General features: G+C 33.9%; 2 protein-coding genes across 5 annotated transcripts; one reads left to right on the top strand and one right to left on the bottom strand.

The window, feature by feature from the left end:
• Nucleotides 1-4,962: 4,962 nt before the first annotated feature.
• LOC131943407 (dynein axonemal assembly factor 10) lies at nucleotides 4,963-15,911 on the top strand. Of its 3 annotated transcripts, none has more exons than XM_059303533.1 (9): nucleotides 4,963-4,982; nucleotides 9,718-9,917; nucleotides 10,058-10,158; nucleotides 10,502-10,632; nucleotides 10,888-10,989; nucleotides 11,747-11,862; nucleotides 14,097-14,231; nucleotides 15,056-15,153; nucleotides 15,472-15,911. In XM_059303533.1, the coding sequence occupies exons 2-9, from the start codon at nucleotides 9,744-9,746 to the stop codon at nucleotides 15,677-15,679; spliced, it is 1,065 nt and encodes a 354-aa protein (XP_059159516.1). In that variant the 5' UTR covers nucleotides 4,963-4,982; nucleotides 9,718-9,743; the 3' UTR covers nucleotides 15,680-15,911. The 3 variants fall into 3 exon arrangements, with proteins under 3 accessions (XP_059159516.1, XP_059159506.1, XP_059159496.1); XM_059303523.1 differs by lacking the exon at nucleotides 4,963-4,982 and adding an exon at nucleotides 5,547-5,567; XM_059303513.1 differs by lacking the exon at nucleotides 4,963-4,982 and having other exon boundaries at nucleotides 9,707-9,917.
• A 27-nt stretch (nucleotides 15,912-15,938) lies between these two features.
• LOC131943417 (mediator of RNA polymerase II transcription subunit 6) lies at nucleotides 15,939-24,345 on the bottom strand. Of its 2 annotated transcripts, none has more exons than XM_059303546.1 (8): nucleotides 24,249-24,345; nucleotides 19,582-19,741; nucleotides 19,352-19,443; nucleotides 19,126-19,208; nucleotides 17,928-17,967; nucleotides 17,761-17,829; nucleotides 17,409-17,555; nucleotides 15,939-16,385 (listed from the first exon to the last, which is right to left on the bottom strand). In XM_059303546.1, the coding sequence occupies exons 1-8, from the start codon at nucleotides 24,262-24,264 to the stop codon at nucleotides 16,273-16,275; spliced, it is 720 nt and encodes a 239-aa protein (XP_059159529.1). In that variant the 5' UTR covers nucleotides 24,265-24,345; the 3' UTR covers nucleotides 15,939-16,272. The 2 variants fall into 2 exon arrangements, with proteins under 2 accessions (XP_059159529.1, XP_059159537.1); XM_059303554.1 differs by having other exon boundaries at nucleotides 16,279-16,407.
• Between the last annotated feature and the right edge of the window lie 239 nt (nucleotides 24,346-24,584).

Here is a 24,584-nt window from a genome sequence, read left to right as displayed (position 1 = left end):
ACATTGTACCACAAACCACACGGGAGGGAAGAAACCTGATATCTGACCATAAATAAAAATTTAGTATTAATGATGATCATGCAGATTCTATAGATTACGACATAATGACTCAATTTTAAAATTCATGGTGGTTAAGAGTCTGTTCACTTATTTTTTAGCTCATCTTTCTGTTTTAATATAGGCTTAAGGGGCGTCCATTAAGGAACATCACGGTTTTTTTTGTGTTGATTTTTAAAGTAGCCCATTCCCGATTGAGAGTCTGTTTATTTTGTATCTCATTTTTACTTTCTCGTATATACGAAGTATAGAGAAAGTCTTGTAATCGTGCAAAAAAAAAAAATCGAGATTTTTACAAATCTCGACGTTTTACACCTCACTGATACGGAAAAACATAATTTTGCAATCTTGTCCGTATGTCTGTGTGTCTGTCCGTGTGTAAACACGATAACTTGAGTACCGTTACAGCTAGGTTGATGAAATTTCATATATAAGTATTTTATCAAAATCGTAGATCCGTATCAACTTTTGAGCGATTTCCGATAACCGGAAGTGGTACTTTTCCTACTTTGAATTTTTCAAAAGCCTATAACTTGAGTACTATTTCAGATAGATAAATGAAATTTCACATGTAAGTAAAAGATCTAATTCTCTACCTTCTGTTAAATTTTGAGTAATTTCCGTTGACTGGAAGTAGTACTTTACGCTACTTCCGATTTCTCAAAAAAACTAATGTAAATTTTAAAAGTACTAATAATATTGCGCACTATTATGCGCTTTTTTATTTGGCGTTCACTTGGTGTGCAATTAATTTGTCTACGAGATTTTATTCTATTTTTAAAACTTTAAGTATTTAAAATGGATTAAAAAATAGCCCGAGTTCCCGTCCCCTGTTATTTTATATAAGAATATTCGAGAAAGTTTAGGGGAGATCACTCCCGGTTTATTTTTTTCCATAAAGGAACATCACGTTTGTTTTTGTGTTGATTTTTAGCCCATTCCCCATCGACATGCTTCCTCCTCAGCCCATTGCAGTTGATTTAATTTTGACGCCACTATTTCTATTAAGCTGGCAAAGGCATAGGGACATCAAATTCCTTTTTTTTTAATAATTTGTATTTACTCAAACAGCCCTACAATCTAAAATTACACCCCCACCCCCTCAAAATTGCATTTTTTTAAAAAAAAAACATTTCTTTCTTAATATTTCTAAGCTCAGTCAACATTGAGTGGGCCTATATTAATTAATTATTAATACAATTTTTTTAAAGCGGGAGTGATCTCCCCTAATTTTTCTTGAATATTCTTAGTGACCAGAAAGATGCGCAACGGAAAAAGCGCAAAACAAAAAGCGAAACGGGAAAAAAGCGCAAACAGAAAATAGAGCTAACAAAAAAAAGCGCAAACAGCAAAAAGCGCAAACAGAAAAAAAGCGCAAATGGAAAAAAGCGCAAAGAGAAAAATGCGAAACCAGAAAAAAGCACAACGAAAAATGCGCAAAGAGAAATTTTAGCACAAAGACCAGCGCTGGTGAACAGCTGATTGTGTTTACGTCTGGTGTACACCACCGTGGCGGCGGACGTAGGTATCACGAACGGACGTGACGTCATATGAAAGGACTCAATATGGACTAGATGACACATTTATACATGACTGTTAGGGCTGCTATAAGAGTGTCGTGTTTGATCACGTGATCTACTACCATTTAAAGCATACCACTACCATGTGCATCCACATCACCACGATACAGGCGATAATCGCTTTAAACAATGCCTATTATTTTCTTGGTCAATATTTATTCAACTACTATTCTCGTATAAAGAAACATAAAACTATCCTTGATATCGACATTACACGAAGTATCTCTCACATTCTAGTCCGAACTACCTAGCTTGCATACCATAACAACCCGTTTCTATGGCAAAACTTCACTCTCTTTCATCCGCGTCACCAAACATGCGTTCGTCATATCTCTCGCACCAACATTCATTCGCACCAAAATACTCTGATAAAACACACATAATAACAATGATGTATTTAATATGATTTCATCATGACGCGCCTACCTACCAACCAACCAACCAACCTACCTTCCTACCTACCTACCTACCTACCTACCTACCTACCTACCTACCTACCTACCTACCTACCTACCTACCTACCTACCTACTTACCTAGCTAGCCAGCTACCTACCTAACTTCCTACCCACCCACCTACCTACCTACCTACCCACCTAATTTTATATATATATATATATATATATATATATATATATATATATATATATATATATATATATATATATATATATATATATATATATATATATATATATATTGTTGTGATGTGTGTTTAAACTGGGAGGATTGGTGTGAACGAATATTAGTGCGAAAGTTAATGACGCATTGAATAGTTACAATGTGACGTTTTAGTTCGTTGTTGTCGGGGAAAGGAGTTAAAATGTACTCTTGTTCTTGTTGTGTTAAGGTGATGTCGTACTGTAGTACAGTCTTTCTTTCGTTCGTTCAAGTCGTCCTATGTATTTTTTATAGTGCAATAAATAGTAAAATTAAATAATGTCATCATGTCGAATCATTTGTATACCTTGATGTCGTGCTTTGGGATAAACTACTGAATGGCTAGACAGAATATAATAGTAGTGTAGATCCTCTCACTGCATAGTTGCGGGACACATAGCCCCAGTTATAACATATATATTTATTTATGGATGAAGGGTAAGTGGGTGGGTTGGTGGGTAGGTAGGTTGTTAGGTAGGTAGATGTGTGGGTGGGTAGTTAGGTAGGTGGTTGGGTGTTACTGTAGATGATATAGATTATGCATATTTCCATTTTGCTAGCTTAGTAACAGTGTTACAAAACTCGAACTTTCAAACTGGTTTGGTGTAAGTTTAGTTCATTGATCCAATTGAGCCCCACATTATATAGTTAATCAGTTTAACAATGTAGATGCCATAGGAGTAGGTCTAAGTCAAAGCCTGATGTTATAATAAAACTTAATCTCTCTTTGTTTCTTTATAAAAAGGTTATGTAATGTTTTTGAAGGTCTTTTACTGAAAATGTTTCCCGGACGAATGTAAAATGATGTCAACATCCACAGCTCTTCTGTTATATAGGCTACATGCTGCCCATTATGCTGTTCAGTACGGGGACAGGGCATTACCCCCACTCCCGCCAATTACCCCCGGACATCCCCCCGTCATTACACCCGGAGTAATTACCCCCCTGTCAATTACCCCCCGCCCAGTAGGACATTACTCCCGGTCATAGCCTAAGGTTCAGCTAGGGTTAGAGCTAGGGTTTGAGTTTGGGCTAGGGCTAGATTTTGGGCTAGGGCTAGATTTAGGGCTAGGTTTAGGGCTAGGGCTAGGACTATGGCTAGGGTTAGGGTTAGGGTCAGGGTTAGGCTTAAATCAATGTCTTGAGTTGGGTTTGGTTTTTGGTTAATTTTAGGGTGAGGTAAATTCTTAGTATTTTCGTCTTTGTCTTAAGGTTAGGATTATGGTAATATATAGGTATAGAGTTAGATTTACAATGAGGATTCTATCTTGTTGGATGGATGGATGGATGGATGGGTGGGTGGGTGGGGGACGGTGATTCCCCAGGGAGGTAATTGACAGGGGGGAATTGCTCCGGGGGGATATAAATACGGGGGGGGGGATATCCGGGGGGTAATGTCCTGTAGCCGTTCAGTACATGCTTTGGTTTGTGTTAGGATTGTTACATATAAGTATTCGCATAGATTTAGAGTAGCGACCCTTTTGTTTACATGTTTTCATTACCATTCAAACTATAGTCTATTTTGGTTATATTGAGATTAAAGAATGTAAATAAATAGTACACACAATTCTGTAAAATAGGAACGATTCGGAGGGAAGTGACATATATCGCAGGAAATTTAGAGGTTAGGTATTGTATAAATGGTGTGGTTAGGAATGTTTGGCGGTCCATTCTCTAATAGGCAGTCTAGGTCTCGTTCGTACTTTCAAACAATAAAGAAGTTAATTATGTACAGACTTCGTGTTGGTTTATTGTCGACCTTTTTTCAGTTTGCGCTTTTTTCTGTTTGCGCTTTTTTTCTGTGTGTTCTTTTTTCCGTTGCGCCTTTTTCCGTTGCGCTTCTTTCTGGGAACCAATATACTTATACAAGCCATCGGTATACGTGTGAATTATTGGCCTATAGGCCCTATATTTCAATATTTTACTTGTTTGAGAAAAATATTTTATAAAATAGTTATTGGTCAAAACGCAATGTGCTTTACTACACGTTGAACGACATTAGTGACAAAGCAAAGAAATAGCTAAAAATCCAACACATTTAAAACAACATATTCATTAGAAAAACCAAATTATATACATTTAATACATTATTAGTCAACACAGAATTGCAAAAGCCCAGTTTTTTCGACTCCATTACCCATAGAATGCAGCGGATTTGCGACCATTAATTAATTAGATCTAGATCTAGCTAGCTGCTAGGCCAAGTAAAAAAAAATATCGATTACGAAAAAAGTAAAAATGATTACAAAAATAGCAAAAGTGAATAGAAACAGGGTTCGTACCCTATTTTGAAAATGAAACCAGACCTTTGTTGTAATTAAACCACACCATTATTATTGCCATTATGTGTGCTTATACTACCTATGTTGTTTGCTATTAAAAACAACTGGTATCCCCCCCCCCCACTCTCACACAACAAGAGACGGTGGAGGGGGTCACTGTGAGGTCACAGTAGCCCAGTCTAATACGTCATAGCATGAACTGTACCATAACTTTGTTTTCGCCCCCCCCCTCCCCAGCCAAACAGCACCAACTACCAACTACGTACTTGGGGTCAAGGTGAGTTCATACAAGTTTAGATATCAGTGACATGAGTTTACTAGGTGGGACGGGTTAGTCTAGCCCTAATCGTCTGCTTTTGCAAAGATTTCAAAAACAGTTTGGAGAGTGAATTGAAAATAATACAGGTAGTTAAATTATACGTACACTACCACTTAAGGAACATTAATAGCGGGTAAAAAAAAAAGAGGTCAAGATTTGTATGGCCAAACATTCTTTCATTGAAAATAAGTAGATTTGCATTTTCTGAATATTTAATACATTCATAAAAATATAACAAACTCCTCGTGAATACACATTTGTGACTTTCTTTCCTGTGACTTTTTTACCTGTTATTTTTGTTAAGGGTTTACACAATCATTCTAAAAGTCTAAACGAAAACTAAACCTGCGTGAGCTTGTCATTGCCTAGTTACCGTTGGGTTACGAGCCTTAGTTTGTTGGGGCGAATTTTATTTAATAAATAAGTTAAGTTTATTTGAAATATAAGGAGTTTCAATTGATAAATAATTTGTTTAATAAAATAAAATATTTTACTGTTTATAATTATTCTAACATACATTTGAAGGAAATTATGTTTTTATTCTAATTTTAAAACACCAAAATATAATGAACACTCTTAAATAAATAGCTCTTCTTTTATGAAAATCAGGCGTGGTGGTTAAATAGTTAAAGAAAATTCAAGAAGGCTGTGATTAGTGAAATATAAATAAAGTGAGAGTCGATTGTTGATTGTAGTAAATTAATATTTTAATTTTTTAAGTTAAATCGACAAAAGGAAACAGGAATAAATATAATAGTAGATTTAAATTAGTAGATATAAAAATTGAAAAAAAAATATAAAAAGTTAAATAAAGTCAAATGTAATAAATTAAATAATTTGTGGTAATCTATCGTTTTGGGTACATAAAATCGCCCGCGACTAGATCTAGTAATGTGAAAAACAGGTGACTCCTTACATTTTAATAATTATTTCACATTTTGAGGAGGATTTATGTTTTGAAAATACAAAAAGTCACTCTATTTTACAAATGGCTGCTGTTTATATAGCAAATCTTGCTTGCAGACACTGCTGTTTAAAGTTAATTTCTTGCCTATATTGATATATTTAGCCATTGATTTAGGTTTATTATTCATTTATCTATAATATTTGACACAAACATATCACAATATACTTCTATTACAGCCTTGACAATGAGGTAACGTTTTCGTACATTAATAGCCGCGGGCGATTTTACGTACCCAAAACGATAGATTACCTAATTTGTTTAATATAATTTTTGGCTTGCAGCGAATTTGCATTAATTAATTAGATCTAGATCTAGAATCTAGCTAGCTGCTAGGCCAAGTAAAAAAATCTAGATTACGAAAATAGTAAAAATGATTACAAAAATAGTAAAAGTGACTAGAATTGTAGAAACAGGGTTCGTACCCTATTTTGAAAATGAAACCACACCTTTGTAACAAATTTTAAACATTCTGTATAAAAAATAAAAGATGATGCCAAATAAAGTATGGTTTACAGTACTTCAGGTGGATTCCGGAACTGTGTGACAGACTTTGTCAATGTTTTCTTGTTTTTTACTGCTGTGCTATACAATTCCAGAATAATAACCGACGCTAAACTAAGGTTTTACCCCAATTCATACATTTTCATATCTAATAGTTTGTTTGATAGCTATTGATCCTGGTCAGAATAATCACGCCATAGATGTAATTTTGTGATTCGTTAGGACGGTTAGATTATTAGGTAATCTATCGTTTTAGGTACGTAAAATCGCCCGCGGCTAGTAATGTCTGAAAAAGTTACCTCATTGTCAAGGCTTTAACTTTAATTATTAATAGTCTAGAAGTATAGTGTGATGTATTTGTGTCAAATATTATATTAGCCACTCTAACTTACAGATGACAGCTTTTTATATAGCAAATCCTGCACGCAAACACTGCTGTCTAAAGTTAATTTCTTGCCTATATTGATATATTTAGCCGTTGATATAGGTTTATTATTCATTTATCTATAATATTTGACACAAATATATCACAATATACTTCTATTAAAGCCTTGACAATGAGGTAACTGTTTCGTACATTACTAGCCGCGGGCAATTTTACGTACCTAAAACGATAGATTACCTATTTATATTATAGTTTTTTAGTACATTTTTTGGTGAGGGTCAGAATCCTTATGTTTTTGCATATGATATATAGATCTATATATAGTATAGGCCTACTATGACCCTGCAGTTTCGTGTTGATGTTAGATTGACTTCAGTGTTCAGAATCAGTGTGGGATGGGTATAAACAAACAAATCTGTAAGCCATGAACTGAGACAGACTGATGAAAAAGCTGCTAGATTCTAACAACAATTAATTATGGCAAGGCTTTGTGTGCTAGCAACACACAGTGTATCTCATCTTCTATGATGAGTGGTATTCTATTAAATTACCATTATTAATTATTAATTAGGCCTTGGCCTAATAATGCAGGGGTGCCACTTTTCCGGGATATCCCGGATTTCCGGATTCGAGAATCATATTTTTTTCCCTTTCCGGATTCGCAAGATTCGAGTTTGAAAATTTCCGGGTTTGCAGTTTTAAAAAAAATTTAGATCGTTTTAAGCTTGAAAATTTTGGCATTGTAAAAATTGTTTTTATCATCAACACTCCCGCTAATAGCCTTTTCCGAAAAAAAATGAATAATAAATGACGTCAGCAACAATCTCACGCGTGCGCCAAGGACCAAATAAAAATCAGCTGTATCAGATGGGTGAGGCTGTAGGCCTAGACGGAACTTTTTGATGTCATTCGTGGTGTGGCTGTTTGGCTATTTTTTATGACGATATGGGTTGGGGGTAAAACTCGTATTATTTACGTGATGTCATCAATGGGATACCGCTAGGCTGTGTAATAAAACAACTAAATTCTACAATTACTAGATCTAGCTCACTAGCATCGCCGATCGTCTTTTAAAAAAAACAAAGATTTTGCTCCGATAATTTTTTTTTTTTGGTATTTGGTATTACAAAAAGAAAAGAAAAAATTTATTTGGAGGACTATTTTATGTATGAAATAGAACTGTGCTGTTTTCACTCAACTTTACCGTCACTTTTTACCACCTCGTACCCGCTTCTTCAAGGTCGCGCTGACCGTAAGACCTACGTCACGAGACCACGTGAACACAGTCTGAGTCGTGTCTCTCGGTCAAGGCAGTTCTACAAGTACAAGCGCTGTTTAATTTTAACGTGGTTATTTTTAATTCAAGAAAAAAAAATAGATCTGCATCGTTTTATATCAGTAAAAAAAATATGTAGGCCCGCTATAATTTAGTTACACGATCTAGCAGGGTCTACATCTAATTTTTTTTTTTTTTTTTACTTTGGTAAAACGTCATTGAAATGTTTAAACAACCTTGAAAATAGCCGCTATCACTGCCCCCTCCCAACCGCTTGTAAAAAAAAATCCGCTTTTCACTTAGTCGGGCGGCTACATCTCTGACATGAGTATTACTAGCGTAGTTACTTCTAAAATTATTTTTAAAATTAACTTAATTCTTATGAACTTAAAACTTCCACAATATTTCTTCACGTCATCATGTATATCAAAGGTGGGGGCATTGGGGTCGTTCATAAATGACGTCACACTCGCAGGGGGAGGGGGGTCCGTAATTTTGTCATGAGGGGGAGGGGTTCAGATGGTGTGACATCACACTTTTGCATTATCGAAAAGCTATGTTAGAAAACTAATTTTAGCCGTTATTTCGCGTTTTAGAATATTGTTTCAATAAGTGTAATAGGAATTGATTAAAATACTCTATGTTGACAGAGATCAGACAAGATTTTTGGAAAAATATCGTATTTTAAGAAAAATTCGACTGCAATTTTTAGGGGGGGGGGGGTGTAGGTTGAGGTGTGACGTCATTTTAGAGGGCGGGGTCTGGCTTTTTGTGACGATATGTGACCGAGGGGAAGTGGGAGGTAAAAATCGTCAAAAAAGCGTGACATCATTTATGGATGACCCCATTGGTGTTGATTGGGAAAACAGGGTTTAAGGTTTTTGTTGTGGCTGTTAATAATTAAAGCCTTGAATAGCTACAGTAAGTCAACCCTGTATTTTAATACAGTGGAAATCTTATTAGGGGTCTGCATATAGTGGGCTTATTATTCAATAACAAGACTAGAGGTTAGCAAAATATTTGTTACTTAACAGTTGGCTGACTACACACTTTAACTCAAGCTAGGAAGTTCTAAAAAATTAAATAGTTATGTTATAAAAGCTGGCTGGGGGGGGGGGGGGAGTTCTACAATAGCACATTATGGGGTAGGCCTAGAGATGGGAGTAACATTGTAAACTAATTTTGTTGTAAGCACAATCCTTTAAAGATTAATTTTTATTTGAAGCTTGTTACAAAGAAAATAAATCCATTTTAAAGACATGTAAATTGAACATAATATATGAATCAAATGTCTCAAAAAATAATGAAATAACAGTCCATTTTATTTTGAAATTCCGCGCGAAATTAAGTTTCAGGGTTTCAAAAATTTCAAATTTTAGTTTCAGGATTGGTAAAATTTTGGGATTCATTTTCAGGATTCACTTAAAAAATGAGTGGCACCCCTGATAATGTTTATTAATAGTAGTTAGTCTATGACTTATCAGTTATATTTGTCCTTTTGAAGGCATTTTTCATTTTTAGTAGCCAAAAATTATTAAATAGAGTAATTTACATTATGCTATTTCATTGAATTCTCATTTTAATTTTATATGCCTAACATAGCTGTATCAGTATTATAACTATACTTATATATAGGCCTATGTACTACACCTAGCCATTCTAGGCCTATATGATAATTCTTCATTATTTCAGATCAGGCTTGAATATAAATTATTATAATGGACAAGCCTCAGATAATTCTTCACATACAGAAATCTGTCAATTACACATTGTATGATGCAAAGTGGATACCTTGTAGTGCTAAATTTGTAGCGCTTGGTAACTATCCGCGAGGTACAGGTGCACTACAGATTTATGAAGTTTCACATGGAGATGTTGCACTCATTAAAGATGTAAGTTAAAAGCAGATCACAATGGTTTAAAATTTCAAGTGATTTCATTATATTGTTTACACTTTTCCAGTTGATAGTTTAATTAAGTTAATGAATTTTAATTCATATTTTAAATAAAATATAAAAATTAACATTATTAGGTTGAAAAGTCTAAATCCTTTAAGTGTGCCACATTTGGTGCATCAAGTATTCAAAACCGATTCCTAGCAACTGGAGATTTTTCTGGAAAGCTACAAATATGGTAAGGAAAAATTAAAATGTGTTTACTTTTTTTACTGTGAAATTTAAGTCAGCTTTAAGAGTATGCTGTTATTCTATTTGTTGGATACAAATGATGGAATTTATTGAAAAATTCTTCAGCTCCAGTCATTTTCATTTCACCCTACCAGAGAACTAACAATATGAACTTTCTATTTATATTACTAAACATTTATATAAGTGAAGTGTTTTTGAAGTACAAGCTAGTATAGTTTAAGCTCAATGACTGATGTCAATTCTAATTCCATTATAGACCAATATGTAGGCCTAAAAATGATGATAAATTGAAAGCAAATCTTTTTTATTTATTAAATTCTTTCATTTAGGAATTTGGAATCATTAGATCTCCCTGTATATTCAGCCCAAGCACACAAGGAAATTATCAATTGTATAGATGGAGTGGGGGGTCTTGGCATAGGAGAAGGAGCTCCTGAAATAGTGACGGGCAGCAGAGATGGTAAATTGTGCTATGTGTCTAAAATTAAAATAACTCAACTGTTATGTATTAATATAATTAATGTTATTTTCTGTTCCAAGATAGCTATCTCAATCTTATTGTTTGGTTCCAGAACTATTTTAAATCTTTTTAACTTCATGTATCTTAAAATTTTATTTAAAAAACTGTAATAACAAAAAAGTAAAATAATTGTTACATTAATGTAAACAGGTCAAATAATAATATAATAATGAAAACATAATTATTATTCTTCAGGTACTGTTAAAGTTTGGGATCCACGGCAAAAAAATGATCCTGTTGCAACCATGGAGCCTGGGGAGGGAGAAACAAAGCGAGATTGCTGGGCTGTTGCATTTGGTAAGTTTATTTTTCAGCCCTTTTTGCTAAGTTGTTGAAGGCTGAACAGTGATGCAGACTTTCTCAGGTTAATAGAAGTGTACAAAAATTGTATAACTTAATGATGTTTTTTTCTTTAAAATAACCTTTTGTGAATTATTTTAAGCAACATATAGATCTAGTTACTATAAAATAGTGGTATCAACTACAATAATCCACTATAGATTTTGGCTAACATTTCTCTCTTTAACTTTTAAATGGAGATTGTAGTCTAGGGTGGCAGCCAAAGTATGCTAAACAGAAATCAATGGCAGATATAAAGTTTTGTTTGAGTTATTTTAATTCACGAGAAACTCCTTTTTTACATCTACAGATTGAAAGTGATAAAATAACCACAAATAATTTGGATATAAAGTAAAAGTTATTTTGTCACAGATAATTTAAATCTCCACATTTCATAGAATATTGTATTCACATTTTGGATGCATCACATATTTCTTTTGCTTTTTATTGGATTAGTTTTTGACCAAAAGCAATAACTAAAGACTGTTAAAATAATATCTAGCAGGCTAGATTTTACAAATATCAAGCAATTGATTACATTTTATGAGATGTATATTATACTTAAACCATTGATTTCAGACACAATAATATTTTTTTACGCATCCTTCCTGTCAAATTTATTTATCAATGCAAAAAAAAAAAACTTTAACTTAATTTTTCATTAATTGTTTTTTTAACTGGCAAATAAAAATAATAGTTTTTGAAAATATTATAGGAGATTCTTATAGTGCTCAAGACCGATGTGTTGTAAGTGGATACGACAATGGAGATGTTAAACTGTTTGATCTAAGAAATATGGCTCTAAGATGGGAAACAAATGTTAAGAACGGGGTTAGTACATTCTTATTTAGTCCTTCTATAAATTATACTTCAAACACATTCAGGGGTGCCACTTTTCCGGGATATCCCGGATTTCCGGATTCGAGAATCATATTTTTTTCCCTTTCCGGATTCGCAAGATTCGAGTTTGAAAATTTCCGGGTTTGCAGTTTTAAAAAAAATTTAGATCGTTTTAAGCTTGAAAATTTTGGCATTGTAAAAATTGTTTTTATCATCAACACTCCCGCTAATAGCCTTTTCCGAAAAAAAATGAATAATAAATGACGTCAGCAACAATCTCACGCGTGCGCCAAGGACCAAATAAAAATCAGCTGTATCAGATGGGTGAGGCTGTAGGCCTAGACGGAACTTTTTGATGTCATTCGTGGTGTGGCTGTTTGGCTATTTTTTATGACGATATGGGTTGGGGGTAAAACTCGTATTATTTACGTGATGTCATCAATGGGATACCGCTAGGCTGTGTAATAAAACAACTAAATTCTACAATTACTAGATCTAGCTCACTAGCATCGCCGATCGTCTTTTAAAAAAAACAAAGATTTTGCTCCGATAATTTTTTTTTTTTGGTATTTGGTATTACAAAAAGAAAAGAAAAAATTTATTTGGAGGACTATTTTATGTATGAAATAGAACTGTGCTGTTTTCACTCAACTTTACCGTCACTTTTTACCACCTCGTACCCGCTTCTTCAAGGTCGCGCTGACCGTAAGACCTACGTCACGAGACCACGTGAACACAGTCTGAGTCGTGTCTCTCGGTCAAGGCAGTTCTACAAGTACAAGCGCTGTTTAATTTTAACGTGGTTATTTTTAATTCAAGAAAAAAAAATAGATCTGCATCGTTTTATATCAGTAAAAAAAATATGTAGGCCCGCTATAATTTAGTTACACGATCTAGCAGGGTCTACATCTAATTTTTTTTTTTTTTTTTACTTTGGTAAAACGTCATTGAAATGTTTAAACAACCTTGAAAATAGCCGCTATCACTGCCCCCTCCCAACCGCTTGTAAAAAAAAATCCGCTTTTCACTTAGTCGGGCGGCTACATCTCTGACATGAGTATTACTAGCGTAGTTACTTCTAAAATTATTTTTAAAATTAACTTAATTCTTATGAACTTAAAACTTCCACAATATTTCTTCACGTCATCATGTATATCAAAGGTGGGGGCATTGGGGTCGTTCATAAATGACGTCACACTCGCAGGGGGAGGGGGGTCCGTAATTTTGTCATGAGGGGGAGGGGTTCAGATGGTGTGACATCACACTTTTGCATTATCGAAAAGCTATGTTAGAAAACTAATTTTAGCCGTTATTTCGCGTTTTAGAATATTGTTTCAATAAGTGTAATAGGAATTGATTAAAATACTCTATGTTGACAGAGATCAGACAAGATTTTTGGAAAAATATCGTATTTTAAGAAAAATTCGACTGCAATTTTTAGGGGGGGGGGGGTGTAGGTTGAGGTGTGACGTCATTTTAGAGGGCGGGGTCTGGCTTTTTGTGACGATATGTGACCGAGGGGAAGTGGGAGGTAAAAATCGTCAAAAAAGCGTGACATCATTTATGGATGACCCCATTGGTGTTGATTGGGAAAACAGGGTTTAAGGTTTTTGTTGTGGCTGTTAATAATTAAAGCCTTGAATAGCTACAGTAAGTCAACCCTGTATTTTAATACAGTGGAAATCTTATTAGGGGTCTGCATATAGTGGGCTTATTATTCAATAACAAGACTAGAGGTTAGCAAAATATTTGTTACTTAACAGTTGGCTGACTACACACTTTAACTCAAGCTAGGAAGTTCTAAAAAATCAAATAGTTATGTTATAAAAGCTGGCTGGGGGGGGGGGGGGGGAGTTCTACAATAGCACATTATGGGGTAGGCCTAGAGATGGGAGTAACATTGTAAACTAATTTTGTTGTAAGCACAATCCTTTAAAGATTAATTTTTATTTGAAGCTTGTTACAAAGAAAATAAATCCATTTTAAAGACATGTAAATTGAACATAATATATGAATCAAATGTCTCAAAAAATAATGAAATAACAGTCCATTTTATTTTGAAATTCCGCGCGAAATTAAGTTTCAGGGTTTCAAAAATTTCAAATTTTAGTTTCAGGATTGGTAAAATTTTGGGATTCATTTTCAGGATTCACTTAAAAAATGAGTGGCACCCCTGCACATTTTTATGACCTGTAAAAAAATTAAATGTACTTTTCCTCTTTCAGGTTTGTTGCTTAGAATTTGATAGAAAAGATATTCCAATGAATAAACTTGTAGCTACCACCTTGGAGTCCAAGTTTCATGTTTTTGATATGAGGACACAGCACCCATCCAAAGGCTTTGCTAGTCTTACTGAAAAGGTATAATTCATTTGTCAACTGTATTTAGAAAATTTTCATTTCAAATCAGTCCATTAACTGCAACTAATAAGATATGCATTAATAATCTAGTTGATATATGTAATTAAGCTATCTCAACATTTTAGATGGAACCACCGAATGAAATCCTGAATACAGGGTTGCTTACCCCAAAAAGCTTCAGTGTCTGTCCATAACATTTTACAGATAAATGCTTGTCACATGTTTTGTTTATATACACAATGTTACTAGGTCAATTTCATACTATCACAACATTTATTGGCTACATTTTCATACTTGGATTTATTTAAATATAGAAAATATTTTAAAATATCACAACTTAATATATCTTATTTGTTGTTTTGTGATAATTTTATAAACAACTATGTAGTTTGTTTTTATGACTTGAGCTTTCAGTTTAAAAAATTAGAGTTTTAGATTTAATTGAGAAACTGTTCATCGCAATCAATGTAGCACTTAAGACTCCCTCCTGCCTTGATATTTGATGGGTAGAGTTGGGGAGATGTGCAAACGAAAACTACCAGATAATCTAGTTCTAATTTTAACTAGCTGTAGGATAAACTCTAGACCAGAAACTGAAACAAGAAAAAATACTTATTTATGCTGGCAGTGGTTTCAAATTTAAGAGAAGGCAAAACATAACCGTTTAGGCATGATAACAGTTTGGGGTGTCTAAAATGAAAAAGTATGAGAAGCAAACATTTTATACCATTAGTCAGTTCTTTGAATATGAATTTAGCTCTATGATCATATTTTGTAACAGTAAAGTGCATTCATGTTGTATTTATTCAAATTTGTATTAACAGGCACACAAGTCTACTGTATGGCTGGCCAGACACTTACCACAGAACAGAGACGTGTTCATGACATTGGGTGGTAATGGATCTTTAAATTTATGGAAATAGTAAGAGCATTATTTACATATACTAATAGATGTTTACTTTTCCAATGTTTCATTTCTAAGTTAAGGCTGAGTTTAGGCTACATGACTGCTTTCTGTGATTAAACTTTATAAACACATATTCAATTAATAAAGTAAGCTTGATTAAAATTTTAAAGAAAAATTAATAAGCTGCGTTGTTTTAGTCTTAAATGTTTGCATTGACTAAAAATTATTTATTTTCATTCCTAGCTCCTACCCATGGTAACTAAAAATCCTAAAAACATTTTCATCTTTAGCTTCTACCCCATCCATAACTAAAAAATTTGTTTTCAACTCTAGCTCCTATCCATCATCACGATCAAGGAAGGACACGGAAGGCCATGAAGTGGGTGTGGCAGGAACAGTTGATTTGTTACAGAATGTTACTCTATCTACTCAGCCAGTCAGCAGCTTTGACTGGAGCCCAGACAAAATGGGTTTATCAGTCTGTACATCCTTTGACCAGACTCTGCGTGTCATCATCACAACAAAGCTGAATACACTTTAAATCATGTGCACATCATACCAATTGACATTGCTCCTACTTGAATGACTTTCATTGTTCACTTCCAATGGATAACTTATGTGTGGATTTTAAAATTTATTCATTTATTTATTACTTGAGTGGTACAATCTGCTGAGTTGCTTCATGTCACACACATAAGATCACATTTTTAGTTGTTCACTTTCATGATAATGAAAATTTGTTCAGCTTTGTTATTATATTTTATTAAAATCTCATGATTATTAATACACAATTGTTTTATGTGATTTCTTTTCAACAATATCAAATTTAATATTGAATCTAAATTGGCATAACATTTGAGAGAACAAAGTTTCAACCATGTTTCCACAAGATATATTTATCTTAAATCCTTTCAATTCGATTTTGAAGTAGTAGTGCAACAAGGGGATTTTTTTAAAATAAATAAGTAAATATTACAAGGCAAAAACAAAGAAAAAAAAACAACTAATTCTTGCTAATACCAAGCAAAGATCTTTAATAAAGTAAATTAACATGTATAAATACACTTAGAAAAGCAAAATTAAGAGCAAATATTTTACATGTATAAACTATTTACATATAATTTTCCAGTGAGACTATCTTAATTTTTGTCTTTTTTCTGGAGGGGGACGCATTGAGCCATTCAATGTTGACTTTTCTTCTTGTTTCTCTGTTTTCACTTCTGCTTTAACCTCTTCAACGTGAGGAACTAAACAGAAAATGTGGTTAATCTAAATTAATGGATTAGTAGCTACTGATTAAATACTGAAGCAAACTGCAACCCCTCACAACATTTCTAATAATAATTCCACACCAGCTGGTAAACAATTTCTTTCCTAAATCTGCTTAAGGTTTTAGTTCACTTATTTTCAATTAATAGAAACAGAGGGGCTGATTTTTGTTTCATTTTTTCCAACACAGTTCTTTCTCAAGAAATAAGGTAATAGAGCAATAATGATTAAGGGGTCATCCGTAAATGACGTCACGCTTTTTTGATGATTTTTTTACTTCCCCTCCATCACACATCCGTCACAAAAAGCCACACCCTCCCCCCTAAAATACGTCACACCTCAGCCTACAACACCCCTCAAAATTGCAGTTGAATTTCTCTTAAAACATCCATATTTTTCTAAAAACTCTGTCAACATAGAGTATTTTAATCAATTCCTATTACAATTTATTAAAACAGTTTTCTAAAACGCTAAATAACGGCTAAAACTCGTTTTCTAACATTTCTTTTTTATAACTCAAAAGTGACGTCACACTATCTGAACACCAACCCCTCCCCCTCATCACATACCGTCACAAAATTACGGATCCCCCTCCCCCTAAGAGTGTGACGTCATTTATTGACGACCCCTAACTTACTAAAGAAAGAAAGTGTAATTAACTGTAAATAAATAAATGAACAACTTTTCTCCGTTTGAAAAATACATCTCAATAGGAAAATTAAAATTGAAAGAAGTATAAGATATTTTAAATTGTTTAAATTTGGCTGCTGAATGCCGACCTGCAGTGTTTAAAAATATTGTTTTGCAAATACTTTTACAAAAAAAAAAAAGAAATCTACCCAGAAAGACTGCTAGAAATTAAGACAACTTAAAATGATATACTAATAAAAATTTTGATTTGGTAAAACAATTGAATAAATAAAGAAAATATTTTTAAAGTTAAAGGCTGAGAAAATGGTTTCCGGTTTTTAAGAGAGAAAAAAATGTTAGGTTCCCTTTACCTTTAGCTGGGGGCTGTGGTGGAGGGGGCATAAAAAGTGGGGGGTGTTTTTTAGCTAACTCTCCCAGCAACAGATCCACACGTTTCCTCTGAAAGGCTGAACTTGCTTCTTCTTTCTTTTTCAACTTTTTCTCTTTGGTTGCTGGTTCTAAGATACAGAGAAAGTATATTGGACAACTTAAAACATTATACAAACACCTTTATGTTAGATAACTATAAAACATTACATAAACATCTTTATGTTGGATAAATAAAATATCAAACTTTAGTCAAGTGCTAAAAAATAATTCAAGCTACAAAGTTGTACGGTGATAATAATATTAATTGCATGATTTTTATACATTACAATATACCTTTCTCTTCCTTTTCTTTGAACTCCCAAGAATATCCTTTTGATGGGTGAAATCTTGCATAACCTAAAGCTATTGAATACAAATTATTTCAATATTGGTTCTTTGTATCTTTAAGATAAAGTTAAGAAAATTAATAATGTTAAATGTAATTTGAAAATAGAGCCTACCCTCATCAAAAGCTGACTGCAAGTTGTGAAGAGTATTAAGCTGTAAATGATGAAAAAAAAATACCAAATATAATCTAGAATGTATAGCACCAGAGTTACAACTATAACTACATAACAAAACATTAAAAAACCAAGCTAAAAGTTTCCCCCCTTATTCAGTAGAGGTTATTTTTTAAAAGATCACACATTTCCCCTTGTAATTTTAGAGAGTCAACACTATTGTTGCTCATTGCTTAATGCTCCCCATCTGTCAGTCTGTTGTATTAGTAAAAGATTTTGAAAGAATCACAGAGCATCAGAGAAAACTTTTTTTTTTGTACAACTGACTTTAAATTTCAACTATTTATAAAATGTAACAATTAATCTACACACAAAAAAATATTATAAGTTAATCTGTACAAATGCAAGTTGGAATTAAATTGAATTGTGACATTCATTCTTTCACTGAGTTTTATTAAAAACCTAGACTTCATCTAGATCTAGTATTAGTTCTTGTATTTTCCATCTCGTTTCAGCTTAAGAAAGTGTTCTATATAGTTTTTCCGGTGCTAGGCTAGAATTGTTCAACTCTGCATTTCAAATACTGAAATTAGAACGCTGCCTCCCAACAAATTCCATAATACATGTGAATCAATATTATACATATTCTTTTTTAGTATGTAGTTATTATGAAGGAATTAAAATATTAAGAAAGAAATGACAATTATAAGTCAACTACTGCACCACGATATAGAAATAAAATGTATGTTCGTCAAAGCACATACACAACCAACATGCACCTGTATAGGTGGCAGTGACACCAAGGGTTCCACAATATAGAAATATCACATTATTTGTTTTTGAACTGTCATCGGCTGCTGTCACTAGTTCTATCATCCACACTGACAAAATGTGATCACTAATCATACGAATTGGGTGTGTGTCTTGACCTCTGCCGAACCCCTGAGACTGACTCGTCAAACTCCTAGGGTTCAATGGAACCCAAGTTAAGAACCACGGATTTAAAACCAATAGAGACATAAATGGAATAGGCCATAGATTTAAAACTAATAAAACAAATAGATAATAAATGGAACTTGTTTGATTAGTTAACTGGGTAATATGTTCCAGCTTTAAGCCAGCATGTAAGTTACCTATTTCTTGGATAGAAATATGCTTTTGAAGAAATGTTTATGGCAGGTAAACACAATGAACTCACCAATCTGGAGTTTACAACAGAACACAAATCTGGGCCTTGGTACACTGTGCCAGCAATGATGTAATAATCAGCAAGGGGGGTGACTATGGAAAATTTGTGAGCGGAATTACAATTTGACTAACATTCATTCTCAAAGTATCAGCAAATATAAAGTTGTATTTTGTTATTTCACACTTTGACAAAAAAAATAAAAGGCATAAAGCATAAAGTTGTCTCATAAATATACCTTGTGTTGGAGAGTGACGATGTTGTTTGCGTATAACATACAAAATAGGTTCTTGGGCATGTAGAAGGGAATATTCACACCCTGTCATATTTCTATTGGTAAATAAAGAATCAAGATGTTAGGCCATTAATAACAGGACTTGGCTTTATCATGACAATGAAGCTTAAATAAGCTTTTTTTTTTAACGACTTTTTCCTTTTTAAAAATTAAATAATGCAGTCAATACTTACAACATTTGGTCTGGACTAAGCCGTTGCATTTTAATATGTTCATTATTGCAGGTTCTGTCATAGAAAGGGTTAGATCTCTCTGCGAAGTAGTCCAATATGTTAGCCTGACTGAGGTGAGGGATCCAGGCAGTGTCATGCCAGGAAATACCCAAAGCATTTTCTGTATCAAAGTTTTAAGAAACTAGATCAAACAATTATAAGAAAGAGGGGCCTGTTTATAACTATTGATAGGGCTGTAGGCTACATTGTTATTTATGAATTTAAGACAAGTTGATAGGCCTGTCCATTTTATACAAAATAATGATAGGTATCGTAGGCCTACACTTACACACACAACTAGCTAGATACTTATTATACTAATAATACGAAAAATGTCCGTCTTACTAGAATAAAGAAGTTACTAGACTAGATCAAGAATCTAAGTATTAACAACTAGATCTAGATCTAACTACAAAACTTTTTAACTTCATGTTTAAAATTAGATCTAGATCTAAATTCAGGTTAAAATTTTCAAAATAAGAAAGTTTGTTAGTATGAACTTTTATTGTTAGATATAACTTAATATATGAATCTAGATTCTAGATGTGAAACAAATGTAGAGGAGTAGTAGACAGTAGTAGTAGTACTTAGTAGACTAAGTAGACTTATATTAGATCTAGTAGATCTACTCAGTACTTAACTTTAACTAGATCTAGAATTCAGATCTAGATCTTAGTCGTAGATCTAGAAAGTTACTGTTTTGTGTTTAGTTACTCAGGAAGTTTACTGTACTAGATTTAGACTCGTAGTAGATCTACTACTAGTTATATATTAGATCTATATCTATCTATATATATAAAAAGTACTGTATGTGTGTGTGTCTGCCTTTTATGCATTACTACACCTTTCACTCGATCACCATGAAACTATCGGAAGTTGTTGAGAATACTCCTGGGGAGGTTTCTGCGAAAAAATAAATCTCAAATTCGCAGGGGTGGCGCCCTGGCAGGGCGCAATTCGATTCTTCTATATATTGAAGGAACTTTGGGGAAATGATTATAACACCCCAGGGAAGGGTTCAGCAAAAAAATTTTTTTTTTAAATTTCGCCAAGCTGCCGCCCCTGGTGTGTGTGATTTTTCTCTATGTAAAATATAATCGTTGACTATATTGAACCAGGCACGTCCCCCTGCACCCCTGTAGATTTTGATTTGGCACCCTGGGCTTTCACGTGTGTTCAATGGCGCCTATGTTCGTTCTAAACAGTGCAATAGACAATGGATTAGATGGGGCTCACTAAAAGAAATCAGGAGCGTTCGTCAGAGCACCAGCAGAGCGCAATTTGGTTTCCGGGCTATCCCGTGAGCACTATGGCGCTTAAGTTTTTTTCAAACAGTGCAATGGACTATGTATAAGATGGGTTGTTATAGTAATTCACCAAATTGAATCAGGCATGTTCGCAGACAGGGTGCTATTTGGTGCCCTAGGTTATCCTGTGAGCACTATGGCGCTTACGTTAGTTTTAAAGAGCCAGGGGCAGTACAAGGCGCCCCTGTGGTAGTGTAATCTGTGGCTCCCGAGAGCACCCCTCTACGTCCCTGACACCTGGGCGGTCACCAAACTATTATGGTTAGTCACTAACTAACGTGCATCTAGTCATTCTAGTGGCTGGTAAAACTCCATTTTAGCGTATTTTATTCCCCACTTCATGTTCACCTCCAGTTGAGCGTATTTTATTATAAACACAACCGAAACACACAAAAACGTTAGGAAAACATTGGGCTTATTTATTTAGGCCTATAAAGTTTTGTTTTAGTTTTTGATAATTTACTTTTGTCAAAACTTGAGAAAAATCCAAATTTGGAATATTGAATGTGCTATGTTCATGTGTGAGTTAAGATATTCTTGGCAATGGGTGAAGTACGAAACTCACAATTGCAAGGGGGTTAAGTTTGTATTGTTACAAGTATTATAGTATCTTGCATGCATGATACTATAAATAAACATATATGAACTCACAATGACCCTAAAACTGAGGCCACCACAATTTTAAGCAGCAATTGCCCAAGCTATGACGTATGCTGATAGATCTAATTAAAGTCAATGTGAACTCACAATGAATGTAGGGATTGGATGATTTTAGATACCTGTGTCTGATAATAGACTTTTCCATAAAATAGGTGTGTTGGGTTGTTTGTAGTATTGTAATCTCGACTAATTTCCTGGTTAGAAATTAGGGTTAGGCGTATGGTAGGACCAGGGTTTGGGTTAGGGTTAGCATTGACATTAGCCAGCCATGGGTGTATTATTATTTAGTTAACTACCAGTAGCCTAACACCGCTTTTTAAAGAAGATTCCATTATCGGACACCGGTGTAAAAATTCTCCCTAGGGATTTTTCTCCCCCTGGCGATCACACGCTATTTAATTGGAACTGTCCTAATCCTAACGCTTTTTAAATGTTTTTTTTTCCTTTTCTAATAGGCTAATACTAAGGCCTACTCACACTCATAAAAAAAATTAGTAAATCTAGATCTAGATCTAATACTAAATGAATCAAGGAAACATTTTTGAATTTTTTAAAACATAAATCCTCCTCAAAATGTGAAATAATTATTAAAATTTAAGGAGCCACCTGTTTTTCACATTACAAATCGCGGGCGATTTTACGTACCCAAAACGATAGATTACCTAAAATAATTTAAATTTAATAATAACTTAAGCTCAACCGGAAGTGAACATGTGATGAAGTGGCGAATACGCACTAGATCTAAATGTCAAATGAAAATTTAAATAAAATTGGAGTTTTAGATTTTAGAGTTGTTTTAGTTTTGGCCGATGCTAGCCGGAATAAGATACGCATGCGATATGCATGCGCAATGGAGAGAAACTACAACTTGCCTTCGCAGCGATGTTTTCGATGGTACTGCGCATGCGTATGTTTACAACCGCAGAACCCTAACACCAACCCTAATCCTATCCCTATCCCTAATCCTATCCCTAACCCTGTCCCTAACCCTAATCCTACCCCTAACCCTCATCCTACCCTTAACCCTCATTCTAGCCCTAACCCTAGCCATAGGTCACTGCGCATAGCTATCTTTTGCCGACTAAGTGGAGACGTTGGGGAGAAAAATCTTCTTCCGAGTAGTCACTTCGTTTAGTTTTACCTAGGCCGTTCGTTTCACAGCTTCCGGGTTTGTTGTTTTGACGCCATCGCACGGCTCATGCGCTTACCAAAAATGGCGACCAGTTTCGCTTTCACTAATGGGTAGAGCGATAAAACTAATGATTACGAAGCCATCGTTAATTTAAGAAATCGGAACTATCCGTTTCTATTTAAGTCTGTTATTTAAGAATTGTCGGATCTACTTTTGGCCTAATTCCTTTGTTTGTCTCGCAAGCGGCGCCTTAGTGAAAGTAGCTCTATATAATTCTTATCTTTCGAATCAAATAACTATAAAATACCTCAGCTATTTTTAACCAGACTATTGCTATCTTTTACTTGAAAGCATTAATTTTACACACGTTACAATAAACTGGTAATAATTTATTGTAGGCATGAGATATGCTCTGTAAGAATAATAATGCCATTTTATTATAATCTTTTTTGGTGAACACGAAGCGCGGGAAAATGTGTGACGCGCAAGAATCCAATCATTCGGCTAGATTTATGACTGTTTTTTATGTCACACCTAAAAATAGAATGTTTACGCTTTCTTCATTGATGATCGTTTTCATTATTTTTTTAAACTGAAAGTATGAATTATTAGTTAGATTTCAGGTTTTGTAACTTGATATACGGGAGAATGTTTACACCGGTGTCTGATAATGGAATCTTCTTTAAAAAAGGGGTGTTAGGTTACTGGTAGTTAACTAAATACACAAATGGCTGGCTAATGTCAATGCTAACCCTGTCCCTAACCCTAACCCCAACCCTGGTCCAACCATACGCCTAACCCTAATTTCTAACCATAAAATTAGTCGAGATTACAATACTACTAACAACCCAACACCCCTATTTTAAAGATGATTCCATTATCGGACACTGGTATCTATAATCATCCTGATATACTTACCCTTTATCAAAATTAAAAGCATAGCATGCTGATTGTGAACAAATATAGTCATAAAACACAAATATAAAGTTACAAACAATGCGATGTCGGGATGTGCCACACCCCCTCAAGAAAACACGTGTTTATTAATCTGTTTATCTCACTTTACAACAGTAATTAAAATTAATTTTCAAATTTTTATCACTTATTGGGTAAGATTAAGCACATGTTTACTAAAAATGAAAAAAAAAACAAAAGCAAATTCTGTTTTAATGAAGGTCACGGGTCAAGTTTTTTTTTCCTTCTGTCAAGTTCAGTGGAGGGTGCCACAGGCTGACCTGACTTTGGAATTTTTTTCAGTAATATAATGACTTTGCACAGAAAGTTAAAATATGCTAAATTGGCTTAGTTTACTAGTGTGCAAGCTATTATTGATACATTTTTAATAAAAAAATCATTCTGTAATTCTCATCAAAAAGCCTAGTTTTACCCTAGGCCCTACTACTAGACTGGCCTAGACTAGCGTAGCTAGCTAGATCTAGATCTCTAGTGGCCTTCTTAATTTTTATAATTTATGTCTTAAACTTAAAGTATTAAAAAGACAGATAAAACTAAAATTTTAGCACTAGAACCTGATTTGTGGTCCATTTTGTATCTTCTTTTGTATCTTCTGCACAACCAGTTGTTTAGATCGAGATGAGTAAATCTATTTATTATGGTTTGGTTACGTCTAATTACCAAAACAAATCGCAAATAGAAAATAGATCTCAATTTCGACTCAAGACCCAAACGCCACACACAAGTCAAGTAGTCTTGTAGTTGAAATCTAGATTTCTAATTACTTTCGTTTATAATTTTGGAAGTTTTAAGGCAAAATTTAAAAAACATTGTGAAAATTATTTTATGTAATTTGTTATAGATTTGTTATAAAAAGCAATTCAATTTTCGGAACTAATTTAATTATGCAA

This window comes from Physella acuta, unplaced genomic scaffold, assembly GCF_028476545.2.
Source record: "Physella acuta isolate Inbredline_101_S28 unplaced genomic scaffold, ASM2847654v3 ptg000038l, whole genome shotgun sequence".
Taxonomy (NCBI): Eukaryota; Metazoa; Mollusca; class Gastropoda; family Physidae; genus Physella; species Physella acuta.
Note: the sequence above shows the minus strand (reverse complement) of the source record. Positions and strands in the feature narration are given on the sequence as shown.